Genomic DNA, 17,892 nt, shown 5'->3' with positions numbered 1-17,892 from the left:
TACATACATAGAAGACATAAAAAATTGTAAAGATGACATCATAAGTCAATGGGGAAAGATTCAAAAAGCACAGACAGTTTTTATTCCCCACTGATGGAAATGTGAATTGTTATACCCTTTTAAATCGGACAATTTGGCAATCTATACCAAGCACAAATGCACATAACCTTTGACACATTGTATTAAGATTCTCCAGAGAAACAGAACCCACAGGCACAAAATGTTTAATTTGGGCACCCCATGACTGGTGAAGTTGACACAAAAGCCCCCAGTTCCACTTCTAGATATTTACGTTGCCAGTCCATATGGACGTGTGAAAAGTGTCTAGTTACAAGTGTATTTGTTGCAATTTAGTAACATTAAAGGATTAGAAACAGCTGAAGTATCTATCAGATAAGGTGACTTTATTTTTAAACAATGTCAGTTTATACCTGCTGTTCTTGGTGTGATCATTAGTATTCCTTTCAACTCTCAAGTGTCCCACTTTAGATAAATTATATGTTCACCCTAATATAGAGGATTGGTTAGAGAAATTTCTACATTGGCTCAATGGAAAAAAAGAATGAAGACACTAGGTACTGAGATGAAATGATCTCCAAAACATAATGTTCAACAAAAAATAGTGTTCAGTGAAACTGTGCAATGCTGCAATTTATGTATAGGAAGAAAAAATATGTGTGCATGTTGATACTTGCTTGTATTGATATGATGGTGTCCATGGAGATACACAGAATAGGGTGTCATTGATAACCTCCATGGAGTGGAACTGGGTACTTGGGGAACAGATCCCAGGAATGACCCTTTTCACTGTAAACTTTATTGCACTTCTTAAATTTTTTAACTATTCAAAAATAAAATATTTTAGCAAACAATACAATATATAATAAAATGATGATGAGGTATTTGGGAAAGGAAGTTGTATCACTTGGGAGTCACCAAAGAAACAACCTGTAGGATATAGATGAACTAGATTAATTTCAAGGAACTGGTTACCTGATTTTGGAAATCGGCAAACCTCAAATCTGTAGGGCAGGCCAGAAAGCTGGAAAATCTCAGGCAGGAGCTGAGCCCACCATCTAAAGGGGAAATTTCTTCATGGAAACCCCAGTTTTGCTCTTAAGGTCTTTGAACTGCTTGAATGAGGCCCACCCATGTTATGGAGGATAACCTCTTTTATATAAATTCAGGGGACTGTAGATGTTATTATGGAGAAGGCAATGGCACCCTACTCCAGTACTCTTGCCTGGAAAATCCCATGGACGGAGGAGCCTGGTAGGCTACAGTCCATGGGGTCACCAAGAGTCGGACACGACTGAGCAACTTCACTTTCACTTTTCCCTTTCAGGCACTGGAGAAGGAAATGGCAACCCACTCCAGTATTCTTGCCTGGAGAATCCCAGGGATGGCGGAGCCTGGTGGGCTGCCATCTATGGGGTCGCACAGAGTCGGACACGACTGAAGCGACTTAGCAGCAGCAGATGTTATTAAGCACATTCATAGCAACATCAAGATGAATTCTTCCTCAAGAAGGCTCTGGTCTATTTTACTTGGCAGTCCACTAGCCAGAGCTACTTGAAATGTAGTCCACAGACTGGGCTGTTCTGTTTGTTAGTACATGACAAGTTACAGAAGTTGGGAGTCAAGGGTATAAAAAACTGCAGATACACTGTGTGTATTGAATTTTTAAAAATATTTTATCTATGTATTTGGCTGCACTGGGTCTTAGGTGTGGCCCACAGAATCTTCCAACTTGGTTGCGGCATGTAGGATCTAGTTCCCTGATCAGGGATTGAACCTGGCCCGCCTGCATTGGGAGCTCAGAGTCTTAGCCACTGGACTATCACGGAAGTCCCAAGTCTATTGAATTTAATTTAAAAAATGGGATTGTGATAGGTGTATTTTTTTCTTCAGTTTTCTAGTAACTTAACTAGATTTTACAAAATCTCAGTGATCGTAAATGTAAAAAAAAAAAAATCTGGCCCTTTTCCACAGATAATTTAAGAAGCTCCTGAATCTGTGGTAAGCAGTGTGTAAGGCTGGATGTGGCTGGAAAGACAGGCAGAAATACAGGTTTGTTGCAGTTGACCTGAAGTAGCAGTATAGAAAGGGAGCAGACTTTATATTCACCCTGTAATAATTCTCTTGCTCTTTCCTGAAACCGACAGTGTAACTCCCTAAGCTGCACTCCCAGCGTGAGTGAGAGGAGAGGATCAAAGAGTCCACTCGTGGGTGCCATCTGGCTGGATGAGAGGGCTTTGAGCACTAAGCGTTCTGCCCAGCGGCCCTGGGATAAGGGCAGATTTCCCTGGAGGCAGTTCCAGCCATTCCCATCGTTGAGGGGGCTCTCCTCATCCAGAGGCAACAGTGCTTCTGTGGGGCAAGATTTTCCCTGGGGGAATTCTGAGAACAACTGCTGATACTTCAGCCAGGTCTTGAGGTACTTCCTTTACAATGAGCACGTACTATTAGTGACAGAGCTTGACCCAGACAGCTATTATCTCAAACAACCCCACTTGTCTGCCGTTGGCACGAAACATCCTCTCTTGTTCGAGGCCCTTTTCTTGAGCTCTTTCAGGAGGTGAAATCACGACCACTTTCCAGGGCTGTTGAGAGCAGGTAAAGCATCTGGGGTAGTACTAATTACATAGTGTGTGTTAGACTGCTCTTTTCCTGTCAAAAGCCTCCCAAAGAATGATTTCCTCTATGCTGAATCCTAAAGGAAATCAATCCTGAATATTCATTGGAAGGACTGATGCTAAAGCTAAAGCTCTAATACTTTGAACACCTGATTCAAAGAGCTGACTCATTGGAAAAGACCCTGATGCTGGGAAAGATAGAAGGCAGGAGGAGAAAGGGACGACAGGATGAGATGGCTGGATGGCATCACCGACTCAATGGACCGCAGTTTGAACAAGCTCCTGGAGATGGTGAAGGACAGGGAAGCCTGACGTGCTGCAGTCCATGGGGTCGCAAAGAGTCAGACATGACTTAGTGACTGAACAACAACAGTCCTGCTAGAGCACACCCCATCATCTAGCTTTGCCTCACTTTCAGCATTTATCGTGTTTACTTTTATGCATTATTATGCATGTATTTCTTACCTTGCCCATATTCAACTAAAAACTCCTTGAGGACGGGGACTATTTCTTCAATTCTGAATCCTTCAATCCTTAGTAACTGGTAGTCTAACCAAAGTGGATTCTTCATTGCTATTTATGATATTAATCAATTGTATTTCTTTTAAATTAAGATACTAAAAACACTTTAATAGCAAAATATTACAGACACAGCAAAATCATGCTCTTTTTGATACAACTGAAGGATATAAATAAACAACACATTTTACAAAAAATAGAAACAATGCTACCTACACAAACATGTTTGGATCTAAAAACAACAAAACGTGTAACTACATCTCGGTGAACATTTATGTCTAACTTCTTACTTTGGGAACTTGACACAATACATTTTAACTTGACATTTGCTCTATCTCATATGATACAAACATTATAAAATACATTAAAACCTTTGTTGAAACATATAAAATGTAACTTCTGAGTCTTAGATGTTCAATTAACAGAAGAAATGTATTCAATCAACAAGGTTGCCCTTTGCACTGCAAGAGCAATGTCATGTTATAGCTTTGCTCCACAACATTTTTATTTCGTTTCTTCCTACACTTTAATCTCCTTTCAAACTTAAGCCTATTAAAGCATTATTAATAAAGATTCTAGAAGGATTTAGAATCTACTTAGGAGCTCTGGATGATGGTATCTTATCTCCCAAATTCAACCCCCTTATTCTGGCTTGAAAATGCTGTGTAACAAACACATCATTACACTCCATGTGTGGATTAGTGTTGCTCCCTCAGTAGGCAAAAGAAGTTGCTCTTGAATAAGGCGTAGGATGCTCCTTGCAGTGCAGGATACATCTTATTTCTCTTGGGCCAGTACCTACCGCTCATTTTTTGGAAGGCATTGTTAAAACACACTCTCCTTGAGAAGCCTCTTTCAGGCTGTTTGAGAAGTGTGGGATGAAGGTAACTTAGGGCTTATAAGTCCTCTCTTATTGTTACAATAATAATTATCATTATTATTATTATTAAACTAGAAATTACCTACGACTTTATCACTCTTCCTCTGTTTTCTCATTCCTTCTAACATTTCCCCCAAAATGACTAAAAGAGATAATTTTTTAAGATTGTACCTCCCATTATCTTTATCATTCTGCCTCATAGCCCACAGGAGATTCAGTTCTCACGGGTTTATCATTAGAAGGGAAGACAGGACCCAGTAGATATCTGAGCTGTTTACGAAGAGAAATATTACAAATATTTTCCATTTTTGTTTTGGAAATTGCTTTGTTTTTTGTATAAACGAGGGAAAAATTTAAAAAAATCAACACTGCCCTCCCACCAATCTTGGACGTTTGCTATCCCAATATACTTCCTGAAGAAGCAGTCTTAAGCTTCAGGCTACATATATAGCCATTTCCTTTCTGGTTAATAGCACAATCTGGAACTCAGATGAGCTGACTATGATGCAGAGTGGGACTCCAGGTAACTAATGTCAGCCAGCTTGGGGACAACAATGAGGCAATACAGAACCATCTCCTACTGCATGTTCTAAGAGCCAGCACGCCTGGTTGCAGGTCTGTCCATTCCCATCAGAACAAGGATGCCTCAGTATTCTCAGGGAGATGGCAGAATCCTGAAGGGCAGCAGTTTTCCACGAGTCAGCAAATGTGGTGTCTTCTGAACAGTCCAAGTCTGCATCTGCTTTTGATTTGTTTCTACAGAAAAACTTTCAGTCAGTTTTCATGTGAAGTGTGCTGTGGATCCCAGCATTGGGAGCATTCCACCCTGCTCCTGAGTCAGGGTCTCCCTCACCGAGGAAGATCTGTCTATTGAAAGATGAATGACCGAGATCGGACTGTGCCTTCCCCTTGATTGAGCTGTTTTCTTATTTGAGACTGTAAGAAAGCACACCCACCTGTATAGACTATTGAGCAACTTTAACAAACTTTGGCTTTTAACAAATATTAAATAAGAAATGCTGACTGGTAAGAAAACTATGCAACAACAAGTAATTATCATGTCCCCTCTTCCCCAAGTTTTATTCTTATTTTCTGTTTTTTTCTCAGGAGAAATACTATAAAGTGGTTGCTAAAACATGCACAAATTGGGAACTGGCCTAGCACTTTTAGTAATAGCAACACTATTTAATGAATCAAAATGAAGATATAAATCTAAATTTATTGATATGGAAAAATGTTCATGATATATTAAGTGAAGTGAGCATATAAAGAACACTACAGAATGATTCAATTTTGTTTTAAATGTTTATGTGCAAAGGGAGAAATCTGAAATGTTCATTTGCTGTTTTTACTTTAAATTTTCTATAATGATTATGTGTCACTTTCAAAGTTATGAAATAGAAGCTATAAAAATTCACATTTGAGCAAAGACTTCATATGGCAAAGTATTTCCCCACTGAATATCAAATACATTGGAACTATCTCAAAAGGAGGGCTATAGTTCTTTGGATCTAAAACTGAAAAGACAACCAAAAGCAAAAATCCCAGTATTTAGAAAGGACTATTCAGTAAGATTCTAAATATAAGCTAATTTCATTTTGAGAATTGGAGATTACTGTCTATAACTGAAAACATCAAGGGATTCAAGATGGTATTTATATGAAACTTGAGAAAGCTTTGACAAGTTCTTGGCTAACAACTGACTAACTTGCAAACACACACGTGCACAAAAATTACATGAGACTAGTATGTTCTTATAAGCACTTTGTCTTCCTCCTGGGAGGTGTATGGAAAGCAGATAAATTAAAATACCTTTTGTCCTTGACCTGCACAAAGTAACGATTATACAGGACACTAAGCTAAGTCTTTCTGGCAAATCTACCTTCTCTGACAATGTAAAAGGATTTTTTACTATAGAGGTATGTCAGCGTTCCTCTATCTGTCCTTCTGGTACCACACGTCCTCCTCCAGGCCAACTTGGACCACCCACACACTAACAGGAAGTCTGATAGACATCAGAAGTCTGATAGACACTAGGCTAGGCTCTGGCAATGAGACCCCAGTGCAGCCTCATTCTTCTGTCTTTACTCCTTCAACCCTTCCATGTTCGAGAAGAATGAACAGACTCTTCCACAAGCCTGCATGTAAACTTCCCATAGGTTTTCAGGGGTTCCCTGACTCTTCCAGTAGAAATAAATTTGAAATCATCAACATGTGATTTGTGAGTACGAGGCATTCAGAGACATGGATAACTCACCAACTTCCAGCGTAATATCTTGATCCACTCGTCAGCTTCTACTCCTGTCTTTGCACAGAGGTAAAATGTCCGGAATGGAAATACTAAGCTGATAAGACAAAAGAAAGAATGTAGGATGTTCCAGATGGTTGAACATCTATTAATTGAGCACTAATTAAAGTATTCCAAGTGGAAAAAGAATTGACATAGAACCTGGGTAAGAATCTCAGGAGTTGGTATATATAGCTAGTCCTGCCAGCAAACTGCAGAAATGTTGAGGATGTGGTAGATTCACGTTATTATTTTTACAGGCAGACTTATATATTTTAATGAGTCCAAAGGGAGAGATGGGGGTGGGGAAGAGGTCCAGGTCAAACCCAGATCCTTTTATTGTTCATGATCTAGGCTGAATACACACATGTGTTTATTCTGCTGATTTGTTATATGACTCAGAACTTATGCTGATTCAAACAAGCAACACGAAAGAGTTTGCTGAAGGAATTCATTTGTGTTACCTGGCTGCAACAAGGAAGACAGTGGCCTCTGTGAATAAAGGCAGTTTTAACTTCTCAGAGCAGGCAAAGGAGACAATAAATCTCTTCAACTATTCACTTTGCCTCCTTCTTGCCATGAGTTAATCTTTGCTGAAGGGAAGACAAACTTGCCTACTGGCATGAAAGACTGTTCTAGGAATAGGATTAACTCCTCCTTTGACTGTGTCTCGGGTTATAGAGTCAAAATCATTTGACTTATGGACTTCCCTGGTGGTCCAGTGGCTAAAACTCCCAGCTCCCAGCGCAGTGGGGCCCAGGTTCAATCCCACATGCTGCAACTAAGAGTTCGAACACAGCAGCTAAAAGATCCCACATGCCACAAATGAGACCTGATGCAGTCTAATTAATTAATTAACTTAAAAATCATCTGATTTATATCTTGCCCATACCTCCTGTCCTAACAGTTGAGACACAAAACACTAAAAAAAATTTTTTTGTTCTTTTCGTGGAAAAAATAAAAAGCCTTGAGCTGAAACCAGAAGGGTTTCTATATCCTAAAACCAAAGCGGCATATCTTGTTTACACCAGTAAATAATGTTGAGTAGACAAGAGGTAAGTCTCTATGTATGAAAGGTAAACCTTGATGTGAAGTCCTGTTGGGCAATTAGTAGACAGAGGGGAAGTTGGGGAGAGGGTGTGGTATTGTGCACACACTGTACAAAACTGATTGCTGGAATTGTCATTGTTTGGTACTCCTTGTGAGAGACATGATTAATTGCCTGTTAATATAGATCATTTTTCCTTTCTTCTTGCTAATAGAACCCCAGGCAATAAATTACGATTAGTTGGAGCCAATTATAATCATGGGTGCATGCTCAATCACTCAGTCATGTCTTACTCTTTGCGACCCCATGGACTGCAGCCCACCAGGCTCCTCTGTCCATGGGATTCTCCAGGCAAGAATACTGGGAAGGGTTGCTGCACCCCCCTCCAGGGGATCGTCCCCACCCAGGAATTGAACCCATGTCTCCTGCATTGGCAGGCAGATTCTTGAGCCACCTGGGAAACCCAATCATGATCATACTAGTACCCTTTTCTAGCCTCCCTTGCTGCTGCCAATGGCCGTGGAACACAGTCTTGGCCAATGAGATAGGAGGGAAAATCTGATAGAAGAGTTTCTGAGAAAATGTTTGCTTTCCTGATAAAAAGGGCAGACCTGGCTTATCCCATCCCAGCATCTTCCTTCATGGCTTACATCAAAATATAAGAACTACAGTTGTACTAGCTCTTTTGGACCCTGAAGTAGTAAGCATGAGGAAAAGACCAAAAGAACTGTATAGACATTGGACGTGACCTTGTCAGTGTAGCTGCCTGCCTCCTGATTGCTTGTCATATGAGAAATATAAACCCCTGTTAGTGTATATGGTACCTTTATGTAAATTTAAAAAAGATTTCCATCATTGGCTGATACTATCCAATCATTAATTAGCAATAGTTGATGTTAATTTTCTTAGGTGGGACAATGATATTGTTCTATAGGTGATATTTTTATTCTTAGTAGATACATATTTAAATACTCATGGGGGAAGTGCCATGATGTCTGCAACTTACTTTCAATTGGTCTAGCAAAAGAAAGTGAATAGATAGAGATAAAGCAAATATGCAAAATGTTAATGATTGATGCATCTAGGTGAAGGGTGAATGGGTATATAAGTCTTCCAACTTTTTAAATTTTTTTTCAAACTTTTTATTTTGTATTGGATTATAGTTGATTAATAATTTTATAATAGTTTCAGATGAAGAGCAAAGAGACTCAGTCATATATGTACATATATCCATTCTCCCCCAAACCCCTCTCCCATCCAGACTGGCACACAACATTGAGCAGAGGCCCATGTAAGTCTCTCAAATTTTATATGTTTAAAAACTTTAAAATAAATGTTGATGGGGAATAAAACACTTTTTTCTCAAGACACTTTACTCTTCCCAGTTAGAAAATTATCATGATACACTGACTCTGTTAGAATAAAACACTTTTGTGCCATCAGCAAGAATTGTCATAATTACACAAATCACTCATTCTTGGAGTCAACAAAGTTATAACTAAAATTGAACAAAACATCTCAAAGGAATGAAAGCTGTCTAACATGTGACTGGCACCCTGTCCTGTGCATCATACTTGTTGCAGTTTACAACATAAAGAATCAAACCCAGCAGAACTGCTTATTTGTTTGTACCACTTTAAATGAGTATAGGGCTTCTATGTGGCTCAGTAGTAAAGAATCTGCCTGCCAATGCAGGAGACGTGGGTTTGATCCCTGGGTTGGGAAGATCCCCTGGAGAAGGGAATGGCAACCCCCTCCAGTATTCTTGCTTGGGAAATCCCATGGACAGAGGAGCCTGCCGGGTACAGTTCATGGGGTTACAAAAAAGTCAGATATGACTTGGCGATTTTCCCAACCCAGGGATCGAACCCCTGTCTCTTACGTCTCCTGCATGGCAGGAAGATTCTTTACCACTGTGCCACCTGGGAAGCCCAGCTTAGCGACTAAACAACAACAAATGAGATTTTATGTCACATTCAGCTGAAAGGACTTCTAATATGCATGTACCACCTGAGATCAAAACATCTGTATGCATTAGACATACAATTTTTTATTCTGCTAAAATAAGTGTCTGGCAAGAAGATTTTAAAAAACATTTCCTCTATAAAACAACTTACCAAAAGCAGTTTACCCTTTCCTGAGAATAATCAAATTGAACAGCTGAACATTCAGTCAAATCTAGGATCCGAATTGGTTCTGGTGACTTAAAACAAAAAGACAAATTATGTCATCTTAAAATACACACACACACACCTCTGTTCATCACTTATTCCCCAAACAAGTTTCCACTATGAATGACTGTTTACTTCCACTACAGGAATTGATAATAGAAAAACTTCCTAAGGGAAGCCACATGCTTGTCTGGGGATTAGCTTTTCATGAAACTGGATATTAGGAAGATAGTTTCGTTGTCAATTCAAATTTGGTGGAGATGGATTTTTAACACATGGAAGGGAGTCATATTTTTTCTCTTGTGTTTTTAGACATCCACTTTCTCAGAAATTTTGTGTAGGAAAAATGAGAAGAGATGAAATAATTTTAAATGTGCTTAATGAGTTAGACCTGATAAATGGACATATTTTTAATAGAGGAAAACACTGCTGCAGAGACTGTCCACCCAATGTGGTAAGAGAACAATTCCACCACTCTAAACATAGGGGGTAGCATGCCCCAGAGAGATAGAGGTTAGCTAGACTGAGAACAGTGTCTGCTATACAGGTCTCATTTATGCAAGAAAGCTCTGCTCATATCAGGAATCAAGAACAATTATCTCCAGTCATTTATAGATGTTTCCTATAAATTTCAGGGATTTTAAAGGTAGATATTCCTTTCATTTAGAGAGCTCATTTTTAAAGGGAAAATATATGATCATGTTTCTTACCATCTGGTCTTTGAAGTATTTCAGTTCATTCCTGTGCAAAGTAAACCACCTCGTCTTCCAGGTCTGAAAACAAAAAATTGAAACATGTAGGCTTTGCATGCAAGACTATATTTGGACAGGATAATTTCCTTTTGTTGTAAAAGTACCTAAAAGATAGATACAATGAAATATCCTTGTGGTGTTATTTCTGAGAAAAAAACTTTCAAAGTGAAACTTAAAATTTTAAAATTTAAAAAATTAAAATGATTCCATGCCTTAAGCTCATAACAGAGACAAGATATCACTAACATTTTTAAGCAAGTAAAAAGAAATAACCTATCATAAATATTCAAGGTGATTTGCATTACAATAAACCACTAAAATTTCCATCTTAGTAAGACTTAATAATCTTAATAAAACTATGGTAAGAATAATTTTTGAGCACCTATTGAAAACGTCATGCTATCCTTGAAGGTTTATATACATTATAGACAGTCCTCATACCGTGCCAAATATTATTATTCTTGTTTTACAAACAAACAAACTGAGGTTTAGGAACCTCAAACCATACGCTATTCTAAACCTTGCCTAGCAATTCCAGGGCATTGGTGAAAAAATATTACCTGCTGTCTTGTTACCCACTGTCTCCTTTTTTTTGGTCTCCTTCTTATGTACTAACTGAACACTCATCTTCTTTGGTGGCAATGTTCCCAGTTAAGGGAAGTAACAGTGGATTTAAAAATAATGCTATGAACACGAGTACTTCCTCTTCCCAGGAATAATCCACTTGAGTCAGGACAAAATAACTAAATATTTAGGTTAAATTCAAGCAGGCCAGTACCCTTGAGAGATTCAGTGCCCTGACACTTTAAATGAGAAAGAACAGACACTCCACAAGGTCTTCTTAGCCCATGAATATGAAATTGAGTGACTTTAAAAGTACAGTCACATAAACAGAAAACAGTTGGATATCTCCCAACTAGTAAAGTCCTAAATTTTGTTCTCTTTGGGATTTTATAAGATAGTTACATTAGTACCAGTGAGATGGTTGGGTTTTTTTTCTTTTGTCTACTGTTAGGTAAATATTTCATAAAACTTTGACTTTTTTTTACTAAAAAATCTTAAAAAGCAAAGGTATGTACTAGACATGGAACTCTGCTCAATGTTATACGACAGCCTGGATGGGAGGGGAGTTTGGGGGAGAATGGATACATGTATATGAATGGCTGAGTTCCTTCGCTGTTCACCTGAGACTACCATGACATTGTTAATTGGCTATATCCCAATATAAGATTAAAGGTTTAAAAAACGATTAAGATGGTAAAAAAGTTATTGAATAAAAAAAAAGATAAGTGCTAGAGTTAATTTGCTACTTTAATCCTCAATTTGCATCAAAAGGCTTTTAAGTTTTGAGTATTAATGATAGGTAGGCTATTCTCATACATGTCACTTTGCCAAAGAACAGTCAAGTGATTGTATAGAATTTTGACTAACATTAGCCACCAAGATGAACTCTATAAACAAACATTATAACTGGGTCAAAATGGGTAGACGGTTCTGCTTTTTCAAAGTCAAAAGGAGGACTGAGCCGCCAGGATGCATTCTCTCTCCTTGCGGCTGGTGCTGGAGGCCGCGCGCTTCCTCACCTTGACCAGTCCGCCCTGCTTGGTGAGGTAGCCTTCTTTGGTACCCAGCTGAAAAAGAAAGAAGCACTCGAGTGACGCCCAGGACTATCACAACTTGAACTTTGTCTGTTTCTGTCCTGTTTTAAAATGAAACAAGAATTTGCCTTTGATCTTTAAGTAATTGCCTTTCCTTCTTCATCGAGGCACTTGAAAATCCTTCCCACGTGCTGGAGACTGTTTTCAGACTAGATTGTCCGGTGTGATTTTGCAGCAACAGACGACAGCGCACAGATTCTCCGCTAACGTAAGTTAGCACTTTGCAGTCAACCAGGTTATATAAGTTATACCACTTATAAGAGCCTGCATTGGGCAAAGGGCGTCTGTGCTTCCCAGCTGCTCGGATTGTTGCTGGGGTGTTATGTACATAAACATGGCCACACACGCTGCCATAAGGTCAATACATGGGCAGCTTTGGATAAAGCAAAGAAGAGGGATTTCTGTACTTCCCAGAGTCTGTATTCTGCTAAACTGCTTTGTGAATTAGAAATTGCATTTTCTACAATTTATCATATAATTCTCCAACCCCACCTCTTTGTTTTTTCACAGACTGTCTCTTGAGACCTATATTCCATGGGATAAACTCTCAAGAGTGCATATCTATTTAGACTTGATTCATCCAGAAGGGATTTAAAGTGAGAATGAGTCATTCCTTTTATCTCACCCATCAATAATTCGAGGGTAACAATATGACGCATAGCTGGCACCTATGAAGTATAAGGAATGGTGGGAAACAGTATGAATAGCAATATGTATAAAACCAGGACCCTCAGGTGAAAAAATTTCAAAATTCATACATTCCTGAAGAAATTAGACTTGTGGTAGGCTATTTTGTTCTATGATGTCATAATACATCTTATATTAGTAAGAAAAAAATGAATAAAAAAACTGGGAAATGATTAGGTTGATGTCAATGTTTTTTCTTGGGAGTTTCCACAGTATTTGTTCCTGAGATGAATTCTTCCTACCAAAGAAAAAGAGGAACAGCAACCATCAAAATAAAGATTTAAAGCCAGAAATAACATATGATTATGAGCACTTCCTTTAAAATTCTTAGGGCATAGAAGTAGCAATGAAATTCCCAGGTATTCATTTAAATAATGTTTAATAGCATTGGTGAATTTGATATTGAATAATCAATTTGATTCATTTTGACATTAAAAGAAATTGAACTGACTGAATTGAGTTTGGATATTATATTATGGAAAAAGAAAAAATTACCATTTTGGATTATTGAGTCTACAGAGGCAAAATAAAGTAAAGGTAAGTTATTTTGTAGAAGATACTGATAGAATTAAAATCGCACTAAGAATCATGCTACTGACTCCATCTTACCTCCATCCAAACAATATATGATAAATCTAGTATTTTTCTAAGATTTTGATAGATAAGTGGAAGGCTGCAGAGAAAAGAGCTGAGAATACCAGTTTTATTCATGGTCTCAGGAGGTAAGAATGGAAATGTCTATACAGCAGCAGATTTATTTTTTAAGTCTTCTCATCTAGAAGAAGAGAGTTAATAGCCCCAAATTGGAAACAACCTAAATATTTTAAAATTAAAGGGTTAGCCTGCCTATCATCCTTTCCATCTGCCTACCTTGTGTGTGCTCATGCCAGTCATGTCCAACTCTTCGCAGCCCTATGGACTGTAGCCCTCCAGGCTCCTCTGTCCATGGAATTTTCCAGGCAAGAATACTGGAGTGGGTAGCCATTTCCTACTCTGGGGGATCTTCCCTGATTTAGGGATCGAACCAGCATCTCTGTGTCTCCTGCATTGTCAGGCAGGTTCTTCACCACTAGCATGACCTGGGAAGCCCTGCCTGCCTTAAGTTTAGTCAAAAGTCATCAGGTGGGATAAACTGAGGAAGTGTTCCAGAATGAAGACTACTCAAGAGGCAGGACAGATAAAGGCAACTTGTGATTTTGGATTGCATCCTTTTGCTCTAAGGAGCCTTGCTAAGAAAACTGATGACTGATGCCTAAATGAGATCTGCGGATGGGAGTGTGGCGCTGCATCAATGTTAATTTCCTAATTTGAATGTCTCTGGGTGGATTTCCTATTAGAATCTGGGTTTTTATTCTTCTGTTGATGATTGTCATCATTCACCTACTACAGTGTGAGCTCAATGAGGGCAGAGCATTTGCCTAATTTATTGCCAACCCTCTAGTGCCTAAAACAGTCCTTGGCGCCTTGTAGGCACTTTTTTAAAAAGTTTGCTAAGCAAATGAATTAATTAAATTCATCCTATCTCAGAATCCCAATCCTATGTTGTGTATGAAATATATAAACCATCATTTCCCCAAATGCAGTTGCCAAAGGATGGTAAACAGTTTTACAGAAGCATCTATATTTCTGGGTGATACAACACCTATTTTCATTTTCACTTCAAGCAGGAAGTTCTTTTTCCTGTAAATAGTACTTAATCCCCTTCCTCCACTGCCAGTACTTGTGCAAGAAGGGCATCTCCACAAGAGAAGGCAGAAGCCCAGAAGCCCTCAATCAAAGCTGTGAACTCCTGTGCTCAGCCAGGGGAGGAGAGCCCCTGATAAGACGGTAACTTTCCCCCAGCTGGCTGGTCCGTCCATTCCGTAGTAAGGAGTACTGTGACACAACAATCCACTAGAAAACCTTTCTAGTTTTCTGTCCATATCAATGCACAATAAATATCATGGACTTCTCATTATACAGTGTGAGTGAAGACATTTTCAACTTATCCACTCACCATTGTTTCATTTTTTTTTTAATTAATTAATCTTGGCCTTGTCCCTGGCTTGCAGAATCTTAGTTGCTTGATCAGGAATTGAACTCAGCCTGGGCAATGAAAACGGCTGAGTCCTGACTACTGAACCCCCAAGCTACTGCACCCCCAGGGAATTCCACCACTGTTTTTAAAATGCCATTATGCAGACCCTTCTACGTTCATTGTTGGATGCTTGGGCAGGTGAATCCATCTGACACCTGGAGTGGGCAAAGAAGGCAAGCAATAAAGCTTGCAGAATTTGATCCCAAGAAGGCTGTTTCTACCTAAGTATGCCGTGTCTCATGCTCGCACCAACTCCACGAGTTCAGTCTTATCTGCATTCTTCTATTGAAAAAGGATGCACGCAGTAGGGTCTGGTTTGATGGACTTCGAGTGGAGATCTTTAGGGGAAGGTAACAGAGAAGAATGTAAAGTAAAACTGAGAGTACAAATGAAAATGATGGTGAAGTGATTGGTGGTGGGGTAGGATGGTAAAGAGGAAGGGCAGGAAGAGTACAGTCGACAGGAAAACAAAGACTTGGTTAGATCTTGATGTGTTCTCTGGTCTGTTTTGACTTGAGACTATTTACTGTCTTGCGTTCCTAAGTTTCTCTAGTTCAGAGGTCTTCTACTTCCCTCTGAAACAAAGCTAAAACATCTTCCTCAGCCAATTTCTAGATTTTTATTTTTGAGTGGACGTAGCGTAGTAACAATGTAATGTGTCGTGAACCTGGTTAGCCTATAAAACTACTGATTATGATTCCAGTCCCGGGAAAAGTGTCAGGCTCCTGGGAAGGGCGGACTCCATGCAGATAGCCAGCCTCCTGTCCGATGATTCCAGGATAAAGGTGAGCAGAGCAAGCACAGAGGACGGGGGTCTTAGAGGAAGCTAGAAGGGGCCAAGAAGGCTTCCTGGAAGAGACTGATCCCAGATGCAAGGATCTAAGGATGAGGGAACAGTAGAGATGTTGGCAGGGTTTCAGATGCAGGGAGGAGGGGAGGAGCATTCAGAAAGGCGGGGTCCTCCAGCGTGAGTGTGGGAGAAGCATAAGGTCAGGCCAGGGAGAGGAGCAGGATCCAGGCAGATGAAGACAGTGGGCATCTGCCGAAAGCTGGTAAGCTGCAGGTCATGGTAAATCTGCTTCTCAGGAGAGATGTCTCTGGTGGCAGGGTAGAAAAAGTATGGCCGCAGAGACACAAAGGTCATGCACGTTTTTATTTAATTGGTAGCTAAATATCTTCAAGTATAATGATTGCTATCTAGAACTAGTGCTTGACATTTCACTTAGGTGTGATCCTCTTTATCATGAGGACACAGCCAGATACTTTATAGGAAAGCATGTAGCCAATGAGAAAGAGGAAAAGAATCAGGGTGCCCTGGGCACAATGAAGGGAAGAAGGTGCTGGAGAGGAATCTTTGCAGGGTCACAGCTCACAGAAAAAATGTCAGTGGACTCCAAGGAGAGCAATGAAAGCCCCCGTTGCACTGAAAGTGAACAGTGGCTCACATGCTGCAAAGGAGTCCAAATGTCATCTGTCTGGACCCTTCATTCAATGGAGGAAAAACATAAATAATAAAAAGGCCAGGGAAAAAAATAATATCCTGAGAATTTATAGTAAAGGTGAAGAAGCTTTCTCTTCCAGAGAATGTAGAATAACTCTTTAGACAACTGTGTGACCATAAACATCTTTTGCACATTCTACCATGAGCTTGTTTGGTGAAGTAAGGACAGGATTTAAGTGCCATTTCTGAAGTCTCTAAAATCCATCACTATCGCATTTTGTAATTTTTTTTTTTTTTTTTTTACAATTTATCCTGGACCAGATGAGCCATAGGCTTAGAACTTTACATTCGTTTTCCAGTTTTATATCCCAAGGTAGAATTTTATGTGAACAAATGTGCTGTAAAATGTGTGTAACTTACTGTTACACACATTTATTGCTGTTATTGCTTTTAGACAGTGAGCCTGGTGGGCAGATGGATGGCCACTTACAGAAGGGGCAGTGGGCACCAGGTCGTTTTCTGTTCTTCCCGTCTGCATTGCTGTGTGAACCCGGACGGATTCATAAATGGATGGTTCTTCCACTTTTTTGGGATAGGGGTGTTTCAGAACAATCAGAGTGCCTGAATGTAGACAAAAAAAAAAAAAAAAGTCAAATATAAGCCCCAGAAAGAGAGTTCAAATGCCAACACCAGATCACTGTGCCTGGATCATAAAGTTTCTTGTTTTTCATGGATTCACTGATTCATTGTCTCAACATTTATTGAGTACAAACTACATTCCAGGCTCTTAAACTGGACACTGGAGATAGAAAGCATTGTGAGATAATTTCTGCCCTCTTAGTCTGGGACAGAATTAGCCATGAATATAGTCATTTAACTGAACAGGGTGATGAGACCTCTGTCAGCAGCGTGAACCAAGCATGCTGGTTGTGCATGTGGTAACTCTGCTTTCTAGGAGAGATGTCTGTAGGTGGCAGGGTATAAAATGTACCACAGAGACAAAAAGATCATGCATAAGAAGTGCAGTTCTGACACGTGTACCCCAATGTTCATCGCAGCACTGTTTACAACAGCCAGGACATGGAAGCAACCAAGATGTCCATCAGCAGACGAGTGGATAAGGAAGCTGTGGTACATATACACAATGGAATATTACTCAGCCATTAAAAAAAAATACATTTGAATCGGTTCTACTGAGATGGATGAAACTGGAGCCCATTATACAGAGTGAAGTAAGCCAGAAAGAAAAACAACAATACAGTATACTAATGCATATATATGGAATTTGAAAGATGGTAACGATAACCCTATATGCGAGTCAGAATAAGAGACACAGATGCATGGAACAATTTTATGGACTCTGAGGGAGAAGGTGAGGGTGGGACGTTCTGGGAGAATAGCATTGAATCATGTATATTATCGTATGTGAAACAGAACACCATTCCATGTTCGATGCATGAGACAAGGGCTCAGGGCCGGGGCAATGGGATGACCCAGAGGGATGGGATGGGGAGGGAGGTGGGTGGGGGGTCCAGGAAGGGGAACACATGTAAACCCATGGCTGATTCATGTCAATGTATGGCAAAAACTATTACAATATTGTAAAGTAATTAGCCCCCAACTAAAATAAATAAATTTATTAAAAAAAAAAAAAAAAAAAGAAGTGCAGTTCTATGGAGTGCTTTAGAAATGTTTTCCTAGGGGAGGCAACACCATTAGCCTCCATTAGACCTTAG

The 17,892-nt window shown here is 39.5% G+C and overlaps 1 protein-coding gene across 6 annotated transcripts in view; it reads right to left on the bottom strand.

Moving 5' to 3' along the window:
* Positions 1–17,892, bottom strand: part of DAPP1 (dual adaptor of phosphotyrosine and 3-phosphoinositides 1) — a 120,841-nt gene that overhangs the window by 61,745 nt on the left and 41,204 nt on the right. For 2 of the 6 annotated variants that reach the window (XM_081596856.1, XM_081596829.1), the window contains exons 4-8: positions 16,647–16,777; positions 11,877–11,924; positions 10,252–10,314; positions 9,488–9,573; positions 6,293–6,380 (exon numbers count right to left, since the gene is read on the bottom strand). In XM_081596856.1, coding sequence (XP_081452982.1) covers positions 6,293–6,380; positions 9,488–9,573; positions 10,252–10,314; positions 11,877–11,924; positions 16,647–16,777 — 416 coding nt within the window. Of the gene's footprint in view, positions 1–4,340; positions 4,992–6,292; positions 6,381–9,487; positions 9,574–10,251; positions 10,315–11,876; positions 11,925–16,646; positions 16,778–17,892 lie in introns of those variants that run through there. The other 4 variants (XM_081596865.1, XM_081596836.1, XM_081596876.1 and 1 more) reach the window with 4 other exon arrangements.

This window comes from Giraffa tippelskirchi, chromosome 1, assembly GCF_054371585.1.
Source record: "Giraffa tippelskirchi isolate mGirTip1 chromosome 1, T2T-mGirTip1v1.2.pri, whole genome shotgun sequence".
Classification (NCBI taxonomy): Eukaryota; Metazoa; Chordata; class Mammalia; order Artiodactyla; family Giraffidae; genus Giraffa; species Giraffa tippelskirchi.
This window is presented reverse-complemented; position numbering and strand designations above follow the sequence as displayed.